The sequence below is a fragment of the Macaca fascicularis genome, chromosome 2, assembly GCF_037993035.2.
Source record: "Macaca fascicularis isolate 582-1 chromosome 2, T2T-MFA8v1.1".
NCBI lineage: Eukaryota > Metazoa > Chordata > Mammalia > Primates > Cercopithecidae > Macaca > Macaca fascicularis.
This window is the reverse complement of record NC_088376.1, coordinates 143,027,890-143,044,834: the sequence shown is the minus strand read 5'-3', so window position 1 is coordinate 143,044,834 and position 16,945 is coordinate 143,027,890. Positions and strand designations below refer to the sequence as shown.

Sequence of the window (16,945 nt, the reverse complement as noted above, 5' to 3'; positions counted from 1 at the left end):
AATGAGCACACTCAGTCCCCAGATCTTGGCTTCTAAATACCTTTCTCCATTAAAAAGAACCAGGGCTCTTTGGAGAAATGGCTGATTCCGGGGATGGGTCAGGAAATGTATGAGGTGAGCCTAAGCCTGGAATATGTAATGATGCCAAAAAAGTCAGAAAGTACATAGAAAATGAAGATAATATGACTAAACCCAGAAGCCAGCTGGAAAGGGCTCTCACTGGCCACATCTGAAGCAATTTGAACATCTAAATAAATAATGACAGTGAAAGATTATAGCCCATTGAATAAAATAAAAATCCATAAGTCCATGTTGTTACAAATATAAACACAGAAATATACATACATGTCAGGAGAAGAAAAAAATCTTTCTTACAATAAAAAGCCAATAAAGAAATGTAGAAGTAATAATAAAAATTATCATTGGGCAACCATCATCATAATAGAGCCAGTCAAACATCATCAATGAATGCTGAAGCTAAGGGGTGAAAGTTTAAGGAATAGCAGGATATTTACAAAGTGTCTCTCCAAAAAAGTAACTTTATGGAGTTACTGGAGAAACCTGGCAATTAGCACATTAACCAAATGATCAAAGTTAGTATCATGGCTGGACGCAGTGGCTCATGCCTGTAATCCTAGCACTTTGGGAGGCCAAAACGGGTGGATTGTCTGAGCTCAGGAGTTCGAGACCAGCCTGAGCAACACAGTGAAATCCCATTGCTACTGAAATACAAAAAATCAGCCAGTTGTGGTGACAGGCACCTGTAATCCTAGCTACTCAGGTGGCTGAGGCATGAGAACTGCTTGAACCCCAGGAGGCAGAGGTTACAATGAGCCAAGATACCAGTTAGGAGATGAACTGGCATTACATGCCTCCTGATATGATGCAATGAGAAGAACACCACAGCATGTCTTTGATATTCCTGTGGAAAACGTATACCCTCAATCTTACCATGAGCAAACATCAGACAAACTCAGATCAAGGGACATTATACAAAATAATTGACCTATATGCTTCAACAGTGTCAGTGGAGGCTAATGAGGCATGGTTACTGCAGCCCCACGGGAGGTGGGATTTGCAAAGGACATTCTTGGAATGAAGGATGAAATGTGAATAAGGTCTGTAGATGAGATAACAGTATTGGATCGGTTTTAATTTCCCAATTTTGATAATTATACTGTAGATACACAAGAGAATGTTCTTGTTTTTAGGAAATGTGTACTAAAATATTTAGGGATAAGAAAGCATCACTGTCAGCCACTCACATTAGACTGTGTGTGTGTGTGTGTGTGTGTGTGTGTGTGTGTGTGTGAATAAAGCAAATGAGATAAAATATTAATATTTAGGGATTCTGGGTCAAGAGCATATAGAAATTCTTTGGATAGTCATGTCTCTTCTGTAACTCTGAAATTATGCCAAGGCAAAAAGCTGAAAAAGGTTTTAAGGGGGCAAAAAGCAAAGAATTTAAGTCTTTAATTGGAAAATGATTTTTTTAAGCATACATACCACTAGGAAATTTATGTATTTAGTAGCCACATGATGAATAATCTTGAAATGATTACTCAGCAACCCAGATTCCTCCATGATTAGTTTACATTTACAAATATTTTCCTGTAGTTATACTGAAAATGATTTCTTTGGTGCCCATGTACCTCTTTTATGTAGCAGTTCACTACTTCTCCCATGCCTACAGTGTGCCAGGTTCTAGCTAGGAATTTTACATATGCTGTCTCTCCTAATTCTCACAATAATGCAGAGAAGGACATGTTATTGTACCCATTTTACAGATGAAGAAAGAAGGATTAAAGATGTTAAATGACTAAATGATGGTTACACAATTAGTAAGTGGTAGCAGCTCAATCAGACCCAGGTCTGTAAATACTTCCCAGCAGAATAAAGGCCAAGTAGAGCCTCACTCACTGCAGAGGGTAGAAGAGTCAAGAGGACGCAGCCGGTGCCCCCTCCTGCATAACCGGGCACGCACCCACCCATCACACCCTCGCAGTCTCCACATGCCTCTGCCACGCTGGGCCTTCACACCCTTGCTGCAGCTGGCCAGCAACACTCACCACAGATAAAGCACGTGGTCTTCAAGATCTCTTCCTTCTTCTGTTTCTCACTCCTCAGGTCAGCAAAAGTGTCAATGATAACCCCAAAAATCAGGTTAAGAACAATGATGATAACCATGAAGAAGAACAAGAGATCATAAATCACTCTAGCAGCAAACAGGGGTTCCTGGAAAAGAGAGGTGTCTGAATCAGTCTGGGTCCCTTGTGACCCTTTGGTCTGCAGAGCCTGGGACACAGCTCAAGCGAGACCTCATCTACTTGGGTAGAAATTAAACTGGGCATTAAACTTTTAAATTCAAAATTGCATCTCTTTTCATATCCCCTGTCTCAATTGTGATTTCTCCAAGTGTGGTGTGACACAGCCAGGAGGGATATTCGACGTGCGTTCAGGTGGATCAGGCCTAACCCTGATGGAAACAGTCCCTAAATCTACTGAACAGAGAGCCAGAGCTAACCCTTTCCACGCAGCTGATTTTGCGGCACCACCTCACATGATAGAGAGGAAAGAAGCCTGATGAGCTAGTTCCGCAGCTACTCAGCCCTACTCCCAGCTTTTCCTCTGTGTCTGCAGTTTACACTCAACACCACTGCATGGTGCTCCCACCAACCACCCCACCCGCCGCCTTTGCCCTTCCTTCCCCTTGGGATTAATTTACCTCTTTGGACGGCTTCCTGAGCACATCTCCTACTCCACCCCCGCTCCGCAGCCCGTGACTCAGTACAGTGACAATGCACATCAGCAGCGTCTCACATGTGTGCTCTTTATCCTGTTCCGTTTCTTCTGCAGGGACCAGCTCTGTGAACATGGCAAGTAATAACAGACAGAAAACGTGAGGGGAAGGGAGAGACCGGGATTTTGAAATTCTGTTTCCTGAATGCCATCTTACCAGGCACACGAAAGAATAAAATTAAGGAATCAAGAGCCAAGTACTTTCTTCCAAAAGCTAAAGTCGTCTGGGGCAACTCTGTTTTCATCGCTAACCCCTGCTAGTTTCTCCAGCTATGGTAGTATTGCTCTCCCTCTATGGGATCTAAAACATGCCCTGTCCTTTTCAGGTTTTAAACCCCAGACCCAGCTGCAAACAGTCTTTTCATGTTAGATGAGTTGCTTCACAACTCTGAGTCACAGGCATCTTGTCTCTCAGATGAGGGTTATGCCACAGGACCCAAGTTCCTCACTGGGGATGATGTGAGGACTAAATCCAGGGATATTTCATGGCAGGGCCTCTGGATAAACTGCTTTGCATTGGAGGCTGTTCATTTTCACTGGTTTATGCAGTAAGAGCCATGCCTTGCTGTCTGCCTCATTCCTTTCTCCAGCTGCAGAAGGGTCTTGCTAAAACACAGATTTCATTACTCATCTTCCAACAACCCCTGACCATCCTCTGGATGAAGTTTAGCCTCCTAAGCCTGACACAGAAGACCCTTCATGATCTAGCCCTTTGTTTATATCTGTGGCTTTATTTCTTGCTACTCTCCTTCCTTATAATCATTATCTCCCCAAACTTGCTGTTTTTTCCTTTTGACCTTTAAAGCCTGTAGATGTACTATTCCCTCTCCTTGGAATATCAAGACTCTTCTGTTATAGTTTGGGTATCACTTCCTTGATGATACGCTGACCGCAGTAGCAGGCTGGGTGCCTAACTTCTGTATTCCACCCTTATTCCCAGCATTGGGCAACTGTCTAGCAATCACCATTTGGCCTGCCTGCACCCTCCACTACATTGCTGTCTCTTAGAGTACACCATGGTCCCTGGCAAATGGCGGGCACTCAGTATCAATCGGCTGAATCACATCAGATCTTTTCTTCATGTGTAACCTTCTTTTCCCTTTATCTCCCTCCTCTCTCTCGGTCTTTCCCTTTGCTATAGCCTTACTCCTCAGCAGTAAATTTAATCTTTTTCCAACATCACCTGCATCAGTTAAGCATCTGAAGGAATCCGATATTAACATGGGGCTTACAGTTAGGAGGTCCTACCTTCTTTGGGTGCAGGAGAGGAGCAGTTCTCCCCACTCTCCACCCTACACACATCGGAGAACAGGAACTCGCTTGCCAAACTCTCGCCGGTTTCTGGGAGAGAGAAGGAAATTTTATGATGAACAATCTGGCAGCATATGGTTAAAATGTTTGAAGTCCCCAATTCACGGCTGATTAAACAATTCTTTACATAAATAACACCCTAGAATCTTGCATATAAATTCAAAGCAGAAATGCAATTTACACTTTCATTTGGTGATCTGGATGGGAAAAAAGCCAAAAATGTCAATTCCTGTAGGCTTACTAGAAATATCGCACTTAAATAGCACCTCTCCAACTTTAAAGACAAACAGCTGAAACTCTTAGACAGATACTACTGAACGTACAGACTCCAGGAAGATTTATACCAAGTCTGCACGAGAAGCATCAGCAGGCATTCATTGAAATCCAAGGTCCAGGCCAGTTTAGTCCACAACTCTAAGATGGCTGGCAGTTTAAGTGTAACTTAGTGTCAACTTGGGAGGCTGGAGATACATGCCAAGAACACAGCCTTTGGGAGGGAGAGCACAAAGGCTGGCTGGCTCAGTCAGCCACAATGATTCTAGTCTGTTCCTTAGACTGAGGGGATGAAAAACCAGTAGTATTTCACTAAGTAGGGCCAACTATTGTAACTGAGAGAAAAGGGCACTTGGGTATCAATAAAGTATTATGGTCAGTTTTTTTCACTCTCAAAATTGGAAATCTCTTCTGTTCTTGCTATGTGTAAAAATAACGAGCTCACTGTAAAACCTGCATATAGTAAAAAAGCCCCAGAGAGCGAGCTACTGCTAGCAGTCTGGAGGTATAGTCATCCATGTTTTCATATATGGATATGAGCTTTTTAATTTTTAAGAAGACCGGGCATGGTGACCCACACCTATAATCCTAGCACTTTGGGAAGCTAAAGCTGGGTGATCGCTTGCGCCCAGAAGTTTGAGACCAGCCTGGGCAACATGGCGAGAACCCATCTCTACAAAAAATACAATTAGCCACATGCAGTGGCAGGCGCCTGCAGTCCCAGCTACTGGAGAGGCTGAGGCGGGAGGATTGCTTGAGCTCGGGAGGTTGGAAGTTGCAGTGAGCTGAAATCATATACCACCACACACCAGCCTGGGAGACAGAGTGAGATCCTGGGTCTCAAAAAAAAAAAAAAAAAAAAAAAGAAAGAAAAAAGACATACATGCGATCCTACTATAGTTATCCTTCTGCCATTTCCAGCTATATCTTGTGGGTATTTTTCCATGGAGGTTTATAAAGATGTACCTATGTGTAAGGCACCCCACCTCATGGATGTACCATGATCTGATGACACACCCCTGAACGTTTAGACTGCTTCCAACTGTACATTGCAGCGAATGTTCTCCCAAATATGTCTGTTTCTACATGCACAGTCAGCAGGCTTGTTTCTCTTTATGTATAGATGCCTAGAAGTAGATTTACTAAGTTAAAGGGATGCATACTCCAATGCTCTCAATATATATGGTCACTGCTTTACAAAAACGTTGCATTAGTTTAAAAGATGATGTTAGTGAATAAATAAATGTCAGATCTGGTCACTCACTCTTAGCATTTGATATGCCACACTGCCTTTTGAGTAAAGTGAGAATGAAGATCTGTATTTGAAATTCACACTCTACGTGTTAGGGAGATACAACGGGGAGATAGCTGCATTACTAAAGTCATTATTTTCTTTAGTTCAGTTATAATCAGGAAGTAATCTTTTAATATTAAAAAGATCAGAAGATCCCAAACCCACCTGGAACAGCTGTTTCATTGGGCAGCCTATCTACTTCCAAGATAAAGTCATCCTTGAAGAAAAGATAGCCCACTATTGAGAACAGGTAAACAAGGATCAGAGCCAGAACTGCTGTCAGGATGATGGACCGTCCATTGCGAGTGACACTTTTAATGACATTAAGCAAAGTCTCTTCTCTGTACACTAAATCAAAAAGCTTTGAAAACAAACAAAAAGAATTTTAAGAAGCCATGATGTTACATGTACATCACTATCCCATAATGAAAACTTGGTTTATAGAGCATTTACCCTCTTAGAAACTCAAAAGCATTACACATGATCTTAACAGTGAACATCTTCCCTGGCTTCACCGTGAAACAGAGATGGTAAAAATGAGGAAAAATAAACACAGAAGAGGGAAGCAGGAAACAATAGCAATTTCAAGTAGTATCCAGAGCCATTTAGAGGGCCTGGAAATAGAGAAAATACATGCTTGTGCCAATAAATTTCAGAGAGAAAGGAAGAGGAAAGTGATGAGGGTCTTGGCATCCATTCATTTAGAAGGTACTGAATTGAGTTTCTATGAAGAGCCAGCCACCCTGGTCCCTGCCTTCCTGCAGCCAAGTGTCTGCTGGGAAGGCAGACATACTACAAGCCAGCATCAGTGGCGAGAACTCTGGACTTAGATATAAGTTCAAATCTTAGCTCAGCTACTGTCCACCATAGGATCTCAGGCTAGGCACTTTCATCTTCCCCTCTGAGTCTCCATTTCCTCATTTGCAAACTGGAGGATGTAGAGTTATTATGAAGAATAAGTAAACCACGTACGCACAGTGCTTAGCACGCTGGCATACATATGTTGAGTAAGTATAATAAATAGTAATTATTAATTTCCTAATCAAGAGACTGGGGCAGGGTCACATAGCTAGTATATCGCAGGGACATTAGTGGTGGTAACACTGTGAGGGTAAGACCCCTGCAGGTCACAGTGCATTCACAATCCAGGCTTGCCCTCTGCTAAGGAACCTGCTGTTTGCAAGAAGTTGGCTTCCTGAGGAATGGAGGATCCCTGTAGGTACATATAGGTATGGGAGGATGATGGCTAGTTTTCCAAGAGCTACAGTCACAGATACTTGGCTAGGAGAATGGTGGGGAGTGTGGGGAGAGAGCTCTCTGAAGTTACTCTTAGACCTGAGGCTAGTTTTTAGCATGGCCTCTGGCTGCTGTCTAATCTTGTACAGAAGGTTTGGTCTCCACTGTGGCTTTGGGGTGTGACTGCACCATGAAGTGAGTCAGGGGACAGGGTCAAATCCTGACTCTGCTTTTAATTTGTTGCAAGATGTCGGTCACGCCATCTAAGCTCTCTGGTTCTGTTTCCTCATCTGTAAAATAAGTGGACTGAGACAGCTGATCTCTGAGTCCCTTCCAATTTAGAATTTTACATCCGAGGTCATTTTCTGGTTGATTGGCTTTTCTGCCTCCTTAACACCAATCTGTGTTCTGAGACTAGTTCTGTGAAAGGCATTGGGTAGAGTAGGATACTTCAAGGGAAGCAAGGAAGAGGCGTTTAGTCAATACAATACAACACGACAGAAGGCAAAGTGTTGCTGTTAATGTTGGTTAAATATTTTCCAGTAGCTCAATATAAAGCGGCAAGTAAGGGCAACTTCAGACAACAAGCAAATGATACTTGTTTTCTGTTGTTAAGGACTGCAGAGATTATACAGGCTCCAAATCATTGAAATGACAAGCAATTTTTTTCTTTTCACCCATCTGTAATTTGTGATTTTAAAACATTCAATAAGTATTATTTGTATAAAAGAAAAGCTTTCTTCTAATTAGAAAATTATACATGTTCAATGGAGAAAACTTGGAAAACAAAGAAAAGCACAAAGAAAAAAGAAGTCACAAAAAATTCACCATCTGGAGACATTTGTTCAATAGCTTAATTCCTTCTGGCCTTAAAAAAATGCAATTTATAGATACATATTGTTTACAAAAATATTAGACCATAATAATGGCACATAACCAGACTTTCACCAAGCCATCAGGAACATTTTCCTGTCAAAAATGATTACCTGGTATTTCACTACATGGGAAAAACATGATTAACATAACCAATATGTTTTTTAAAAACAGTCAAGATGTTTCCAATTATATGTCGTAATAAATAATGCTGTGAGGAACACTTCTATACATGTCTCTATACATGCTCATCTAGTTATTTCTTTTCGACAAATTTTTGGAAATGGAGTATTTGGGTCAAATGGTATAAGATAAACATTTTGCCTACTGCCTTCAGAAAGGCAGGATCACTTTACATTCACCACTAGTAAAGAATCATGCCCGTTTTACCCCACTCTCACTAGCACTGGGCACCATCAGGCTTTTCAACCTTTACTAATGTCACAGGTAAAACACGGGATTGCGCTGTTTTCGTTAGCATGTCTTTGTTTAGCACCGAGGATGAACCTTTTTGCATGTTTACTGACCATCCGGATTTCTGCTTTTGTTAACTGCCTGCTTATGAACTTTGCACACTTTCATCTCCAGGTGTTAATATTTTTCTAAGGACACAGCTTTAATGCAGGCTCAAGACCAGGTCCAGCCAGTCTTCGGGGGGTGAAGGGGGGGCGGCAGTTTAATTAGGCCACCAGATTACCCTCCCTGCCTTCTGGCCTGCTAGCATGGAGGCAGCTCTCCCAACCCTAGAACACATGGGTGTTCCCTGCTGAGGTCTCTCTCCTTTTATAGGCAGCCCAATTTCTTTTGGTTGCAGGCTTTCCTTATTAGTAGAATAATTTGAAGTGTCCGTGTTTTCTGGTTCTTACCAGACACATTCAGGACTGCTTTGATACCAAAAGGAGCATATTACTTGAAGCTACAAACAAGTCAAGGTCCACACGGCTTAGAAAATCCCCCCTGAAGCACAGGAGAGGCATCCAACCACAATCTAGTCTGATCCTATTGCATTTCCTAAAACTGAACTGAGGTAGCATCATCAGAAGCTGAGAGTTACTCTTATCTTTCTGTGATAAGTTAGAGACTTGAAAGCACAGATGCAAACTAGAATGTGAAATACCAGTTTCACTGATGCAAGGACTTTTTCACATGCTTGAATAAAAGGCAGTGTCAACTTGGGCATCAACAGAGTTGTGTGACTCTGAGCAAGTTACCTAACTTCACCAAGCCTCAGTTTCCTCAGGTGTAATTGGAAGATACCATCTACCTCAAAGGTGGTAGTGAGAGCGCGTAGAGAAGAGTACAGGGTGAGCACTCACGCAACAGCTGTCCCTGTGCTGTGCTCCAGACTGTGAGACCTATGAGGGTAGGGACTGTGTTCCTCTCACCATTATGTGCCCTGCATCAGGCACTGGCACTGGCCTACATTGCAAGTCATGAAAAGAAGAGGACTCGAATGAACAGAAAAGAAGCAAAGTCAACTGGAGGCAGATTGGAGGAAAGGGCGAAGCGTCTACTGGGGCGAGGTGGCGTTGGCCAAAGGGGAATCTCCTGTCTCTTGGGAGAGACCCCTTGGCAGAGATGAGAGAGACCACCAACTGAACTCTGCCACCCTGCCAAGGGAGGACAGGAATTTGTTATCCAGGGACATGATGGCATGAGACAGAAAGTTCCAGAAACAGACATAAGTCTCTAAAGATTTCTGATACAAAGTGACCAAAATAGGCCACATAATGGGAATCACAAGTATATCCTGAGACCTCTCTGCCTAAAACCTCAAAATATAGCCAGATCTATTTTAAGATGAGGGAAAAGAATCCATTCCCTTTAGCCTGCCAAAATCCACCCCTAATGGAATGAGCTAATCCTAGTGATCTGAACGGTGAATTCCTTATGGTGTTTTGGACGGGGGAAGGAATATAGAATGACAAAGACAATAATAATAGCTGGCAATCGTTCGGCAGTGCTATTCTAAGACGCTGACCTGAACAGCTGCATGTAATCCCTGTGACGGCCCTGTGAGGGAGATACACTGTTCTCATTTTGCAGATGAGGAAACTGAGGCACAAGGCAGTCAAGTACGTTAAGCGAAGGGAGCATCTCACACAGTTGCATTATGTGCTTTCAAATCTCTAACCTATTGCAGAAAGATAAGGGTAACTCCCAGCTTCTGATGATGCTGCTACCTCAGTTCACTTTTAGAAAACGCAATAGGATCAAACTAGATTGTGGCTGGATGCCTCTCATACATGCTTCGGAGGGATTTTCTAAGCACCTCCCTGAAGAGCTTTCCTTGCTCTGCCTTTTGCAAGTCCCTCCCTCTTTGTAAGTCAACCCTGAGGCCTTGATCATTTTTGTCCTCACAAATATTTTAATATTTCTAGGCTCTTTACGGTGTTGCTTGCAGATAGGTCAATTTTATGCTTCCGGTCATTTTATGTAGGCACAAGAAAATGGTTTCTTATCTACAACGCCACAGGTCTAGATTCCCTCTAACTACAGGAAAGTAAGCAGTTATTTGATTTGTAATTTAAAAACCTGCTCAGGAGGAAGGTGATGGAACCAGCTTGTTTAATAGACTGTCAAGACATTAAGCACTTGGCTCACATCGGAACAAAGTAACTGCTACTGAAAGGGTCTCCTGGACCAATAAATCTACTGAGCTCATGATCATGAATCCTGGGGCTTCAAAACTGGCTCCTACTCTTATGGTCGCTACATGTGTTCACAAGAAATGGATTCCATGAGAACTGTTGGATGACAGCCTCAAAAACACTCCTCTTGTTTTAAGTGCTGGCTGAGTCTAAGAAGTAAAGAAAAACGAAGGTGCATGGAGAGGAAACATCTGAACCTACTGCAGGCATTTTCCATTACTGAGAATTAACAGATTTGGACTGCACAGTACACAGTGCAGTTGTGCGACTCTTGAATTCCTGGGCTGACCCAATTCCTGTGGAGCTTTCCTCTCAGATCCCCCAAAGGTTGCAAACTGTGGAGCTTCAATATTGATGGACAAGGCACACCAATCACCATTAAAAGGAAGGGTCTGTGATGAGAGGGAAGACCTAGGACCCTTTCCTAGTTTCCCCACACATAAAATATTTCCACACCAGGTACTCACCAGCAGACTGTAGAAGAATTCATGGACAAAGAGCCCCATGGCACAGATCACCAGATACAACAAATGATAGAGGAACTCAACATCCAGAACCATGGCTCGGTAGCCTCTTGTGAACGTCCCACAGTTGCCCACAAAGCTCATTAGAAAGATGATTTTATTGCATACCTGAGAACAATGACAGGACCAGTCAGATGGCACGGACTGTGCCCAACTCTTCATGAGAGCAAAGAGAGTGTCTCACACAGACGTATTTCAGTCACCATGCCCAAACAAACGCTTCCTTTTCCACCCAGTGCCCACCAAACCCACCAAGAACCATTTGCAGATCTAAGTCATTTCATTACTTTGCTTTTCAGGCATATTACAAATTACATGGTAGTGAAATAACTTCATGTGCAACAGTAATCAAGTAGCATTTCTCTATGGCAAAAACAAAATTAACACATACTGAGATTATGATTTTCAAAATGAGATATGAATCATTTCTAACATTCTTATATGAGTTAGTCAAACACAGAAGTCACCTCAATCCACGAACCCTGTGATCAGCATGATCAAAAGCATTTTCTGAACTTGCTACATTCTAGGCACTGGAAGGTGGCAATTGAATGAGCAGTGATCAGTTCTTGCCTTTCATTGCTCCTAAGTCCACAGGGAAAACAAGAATTTTCTTGGGGGAAGAAACATAAGGGACTCCAGGATGAGTTCTATTCCCCTGCCCTCTCTTCTGGGAATAACTTCTAATTTCCCCTCTGAGTAGCAGTCTTTGAGGTCTGGGTGGGACTCCAACCTGGCCATCACAATACTGTATTCCCCTGGGTACAATGACTGGTTTAGAGAGAGACACAGGACCAAATGGAGCCAATGATGTCCACTGAGCTCTTTCTTGGGATTGCAGCAAAAGGTAATTTTGTTCTTTCCTACCGACCTTGGACCTGAGCAGCTGTAAACTCTGGAGATACCACATTACCAACACTGAAGGCACCACCAGCACTGGGGACACAGAGCCAAAAGATAGCAAGGAGGAACTGGGCCCTGAGGACACCATCTGAGCCCCGGTATCAGCTGTGCCTGAAGCAAGGCTCTTGGTTTCTTGGTCAAAATGAACCAATACGTGTTCTCCTTTGCTGAGGCTAGCATGGATTAGGTTTTCTGGTATCTGCACCTGAAGGAGTCCTCACTGAACTACTGTGCGATATAGTCCCACCTTTGACAGAAACCCCAATGCCTGGAAGTCCATCTCTAGCAATATGTTGACAGAAAAACTTGGCTCAGGAGGAGGCCAGTGAGGAGCCTCTCTGGATGCACTTGGTAAAACCATCTTCTGCTACTCGAGCTCCCTCGGCCACAGGTGCGGGGGAAATACTGCCAGTTAATCTGGTAGGTCGGTGTAAGTGAGCTTCTCGGCAATCAGATAAGCGAGGAAGCCGACACCCACAGATCGCTGCTGGCTTTCTCAGACAGGCTAAGCATTCAATCTGCCAGTTTTTTCCAAAATTCTAACCTTTGCTAGTGGAGGGGCTTTCATAGGGTGGGAAAGTAGCACTGACTCTGGATGATCCATGATGATGTGGTTTCAGGGAGGGGCAGATGGTGCCCTGGGTGACATCACACATTACAGGACCTCAAACACACCCCAGCTCCTGCCATCTTAACAGGGTGGTGATCCACTTCACCCGAATCCATTCTCCCCTCTAACTTCTGCCCTAGTTTTCTCCATTGCTTCCCCAGGAAATAGCTGCTATTTGTGGTCTCAGCCTGCGGCTGGACTCTGCTTGTTAGTCTGAGATCTGGCTCCCATCCCCACCTCTCAACAGAGGCAGCTCATGTGAAGTCTCCAAGGATTCTGCGCACCCAGCAGTCTTCCTGTCTGCTCTTAGCATCTTTCCCAGCTCCCTGCAGCGTGACCAGGCTCCCACCGCACCCTGCTTACCACTCTCCCAGCTGGGCTTCAGGACCCTGCCTTCTCCTCCAGCTCTCAGAACTCCAATGTTCTTTCTCTGTCTCTGTCCACAGCTACTTTCCCTCTCCCATACATTCCATGTGGGTGCTTCTCTCTTTTAAAATTCACTCTAAGCCCCGTGTGGTAGCTCACGCCTATAATCCCAGCACTTTGGAAGGCCGAGGAGGGTGGATTGCCTGAGCTCAGAAGTTCGCGACCAGCCTAGGCAACACGGTGAAACCTCATCTCTACTAAAATACAAAACATTAGCCGGGCATGGGGGCACGCGCCTGTAGTCCCAGCTACTTAGGAGGCTGAGGGAGGAGAACTGCTTGAACCCAAGAGGTGGAGGTTGCAGTGAGCCCAGATCACGCCACTGTACTCCAGCCTGGGTGAGAGACCGAGACTCCGTCTCAAAAAAATATGTAAAATAAAATTCACTCTAAATAATTATTTATTATAGCTGTTTGCCCCCTACCCCAGCTCATGTTGTTGTAAATGGTAATTAATTCTCAGCTGAGTCTTTCCCCAACCTGATTTGTGTTAAAGAAGTGATAACTGTGGAATGATTATCACAGAAGGCCAAAGAAAAAAAGAACTAGGCAGTCCATAGAAGACAGCCTCTGAAGTACTGAACATTTTTTCTACCTAGTTGTTTATGTAATTCTTTTGTATTTCCTTCTTAAATGGTTTCCTCTCGCTGTAGGCAATCCTTACATTCCCCTCCCCACACCGATATGTAGTTCTGGTCATGTATTTCCAAATGCCCCAGCTAATGTTTAACAGCCTGTCTTTCCACCTGAAGCCCAGTAGTTCAACAATTTAAATGTATTTTCACCCTGAAAACTAGATCTTGGCATGACTTCATTTTAGATGGCTACAGTATTCTTCTTGCAATCATTTGTGACTGACAATTTGGAGCCATATTCGCCTCCTTCGTTACCCAATCAAGACAGTGATACCCTCTTTGTCTGAAAAAGGGACCCAGAGTGGCAATATGGTTTGGTTCTGTGTCCCCACCAAATCTGTTAAATTGTAATCTCCAGTGTTAGAGGTGGGGCCTGGTGGGAGGTGACTGGATCATACATAGTTTAGCGCCACTTGTCCTGGATACACTATAGTGATAGAGAGCTGGTGGTTTAAAAGTGTGTAGCGCCTCCCCATCCGCTTCCCTCCTGTTCCGGCTCCAACTTTGCTGCTTTTACTCTGCCAAGAGTGAAAGTTCCCTGAGGCCTCCCCAGAAGCAGATGCTGCCATGCTTCCTGTACAGCTGCAAAACCTCAAGCCAATTAAACTTCTTTTCTTATAAATTACCCAGTCTCAGGCATTTTATAGCAATGTGAGAATGAACTAATACAAGCACATTGCTTTCTGGGTGGGGTAAGGCTCTGACACTGTGTCCACCATGTATTACTATTTCCTTCCTCTCTCTTTCTTTTTCTTTCTTTTTTTCTTCTTTTCTTTTTTTTTTTTTTTTGTCAGTCTCATTCTATCACCCAGGCTGGAGTGCAGTGGCACCATCTCAGCTCACTGCAACCTCCGCCTCCCAGGATCAAGAGATTCCCATGCCTCAGCCTCCCGAGTAGCTGGGATTACGAGCATGTATTACCATGCCAGGCTAAATTTTTGTATTTTGTTTAGTAGAGAGGGGTTTCACATGCATACTGGCCAGGCTGGTCTTGAACTCCTGGCCTCAGGCAATTTGCCCACCTTGGCCTCCCAAAGTGCTGGGATTTCAAAGGTTTGAGCCACGGTGCCCAGCCTATTTCCTTCCCATTTCTGACGTCCATACCTTCCTTCTTTCTTGTACACTATGTTCAAGACTCAGGCTTGTCAAACCCAATCAAAGCGCCGCTACAGCCCCTAAAAAGCCTCTTTGCCTCTAGTCCCTCCCGATGAATCCACATCACATGCCATACCGAATGCATTTTCTCCAGAACACTTCTTTGTATGGACCATTTCTTGGCTCAAAAACACCACAGGCACTTTCCACTACCCGGAACAGAGTTTCCAACATATATTCTATACAACACTAATCTCAAGGGATACTTACAAAAAACTGCAGGAAAACGAGTTTGGGAAACAGAAATACACTGTTTTCCTTGGAGGTTCCTAATCCGTATTAGTACAGTAAAGTCTGTGAGGAAGCCTGCAGTAACGAAACCCTTCATGATGTGTTTACCCCAGCATTTTTCATGTGGATTCAATCACGGGACCCTTTCTTCACCTCATATTTATCAACGTGGAATATGCTCTGGGAATGCTGACCTGGGGGATGAAGTCCAGTTGCTTTATCCTAAAATTCAGTGCTGCAAGTGACTCATACAGGATCATTTCCTACTGATCACTACCGACCACGAATGAGGTGAAACTCTTTATTGTCTCTTGATAACATCCAGGGCTTTCCCATTGTTCTGCCCTGGCCTATGGTGCCCACAAAACCAAAACACTCTTCTCAATCCCTGCTTCATGGCCAGATCCTCTCCATTCCTTTTTTTTTTTTTTAATTATTATTTATTTATTTGTTCATTTATTTATTTTTGAGATGGAGTCTCCGTTTGTCATCCAGGCTGGAGTACAGTGGCACGATCTCGGCTCACTGCAACCTCCACCTCTTAGGTTCAAGTGATTCTCCTGCCTCAGTCTCCTGAGTAGCTAGGATTATAGGTGCATGCTACCAAACCCAGCTAATTTTTGCATTTTTAGTAGAGATAGGGTTCTGCCATGTCGGCCAGGCTGGTCTCAAATTCCTGACCTCAAGTGATCCGCTCACCTGGCCTCCCAAAGTACGGGGATTACAGATGTGAGCCACTGAGCCTGGCCCTCCATTCCTTAAGCCCTAACTTCCATCCTGCTTCCTCCCTCTTATAAGCTCTTCAGCTTGACATGGCCTCTTCTCCTCTAAAGTCCTTGCTGCCTGTGCCATATGAATACTCCCTTTGGGACATTTGCTGTTGCACTGAATTACTCTATTATTTTGCAATATCACTTCCAGTTTTGCATGGGACCTCAGCTTCCTTATATGCTCAGGGCAGAAACCCCTGGAAGGCATTTTTAGATCCTCCAGTGCCTCACATGTCCAAATTTTCTCCTTCCCTTCACCAGGAAATCTCTCCAATGTATGGTTTTATATCAGTTTGTCCTAAGAATTCTCCCAGAGATGAAATTGGCTTCTATCTTTCAATGGTAGTGAAACAGCATTTCTAAATGTCACCACTGACTTTTAAACAACTGTCTCTGCTTCTCCTCTTCCCTCTCTACCTGCCCCGTATTTGTATTTGGCCAGGCCCTCTTACCTCTCCCCTCTTTTCTATGTGGCCCTTTCCAGAAGTGGGTGCTGTGTTAATATTTGATCATTTTACTTACTGTCTAAAATCTCCTGTCCCAACCAACCTTTAAACAGATTGGCAAAACTAACTTAAATCTCAAAGCGCTACCACTTTTTCTGCCTATCTCCTGACAGGGATAGTCCCTAACAGTGAGAATGCTGATGTCCAAGGGATACGTTACAAGGCTCACTGCACCATGAGGAGCCCAAGGGGGAGACGTCCACCTGCAGCGATCCCTTGCTTCTGCTATTTTAACAGTTGCCCCAAATAATATTTTTCTGGACTGAAAGCACAGGCCAGGATTCTAGGAACCAGAATGCAAGGCATTCCTATTAATCTGCAAACAAAAAACAGTGGCAAGGAAGGTATTCACACTTACATTGAAAGCGCCCAGAAGAAACAAGGTGGGTTGTAACCCGACTGAAAATATCAATCGTAGAATTGTGGAGGCAATTAAGGCCCGGATGCCATGGGGCTTTGGGAGGGCAATGACGATGGCCAGAGAGATGAGCATGGCTGTCCACAGGAGGCCCGACCAGTGGGGCTCCAAGGTTCCTGCAAGGACAAAACAGGGTTCTCTCACAAATCTGTGCATTCACTGAGTACAGGGGACACACCTAAAACATGCACCATTACAGATTCTTCAATAACTTTTTTGGCTTACGAGTCCCAACTCTCACCTCAAATTCTCTGCCCCATCCATCACCAGCCCCATCAGCGTTTTCTGACCTCCAAGCCTTCACACACACTCCTTCTGCTGGGAAGTTCTT

General features: G+C 43.9%; 1 protein-coding gene and 1 long non-coding RNA gene across 8 annotated transcripts in view; one reads left to right on the top strand and one right to left on the bottom strand.

The window, feature by feature from the left end:
* Window positions 1-16,945, bottom strand: part of ITPR1 (inositol 1,4,5-trisphosphate receptor type 1) — a 355,769-nt gene that overhangs the window by 30,557 nt on the left and 308,267 nt on the right. For both annotated transcript variants that reach the window (XM_065538902.2, XM_074032759.1), the window contains 6 exons: window positions 16,555-16,730; window positions 10,905-11,069; window positions 5,843-6,038; window positions 4,048-4,140; window positions 2,726-2,865; window positions 2,070-2,235 (listed from right to left, as the gene is read on the bottom strand). In XM_065538902.2, the coding sequence (XP_065394974.1) occupies window positions 2,070-2,235; window positions 2,726-2,865; window positions 4,048-4,140; window positions 5,843-6,038; window positions 10,905-11,069; window positions 16,555-16,730 (936 nt within the window). The remainder of the gene's footprint in view (window positions 1-2,069; window positions 2,236-2,725; window positions 2,866-4,047; window positions 4,141-5,842; window positions 6,039-10,904; window positions 11,070-16,554; window positions 16,731-16,945) is intronic.
* The window catches only part of LOC102121980 (uncharacterized), a 141,516-nt gene that overhangs the window by 69,721 nt on the left and 54,850 nt on the right, over window positions 1-16,945 (top strand). For 3 of the 6 annotated variants that reach the window (XR_010584571.1, XR_001488853.3, XR_012431369.1), the window contains one exon: window positions 2,857-2,989. The exons of 2 other annotated variants lie outside the window; for them this stretch is intronic. This is a non-coding gene — a long non-coding RNA (uncharacterized lncRNA). Of the gene's footprint in view, window positions 1-2,856; window positions 4,782-16,945 lie in introns of those variants that run through there. One more of the 6 variants, XR_012431367.1, reaches the window with a different exon arrangement.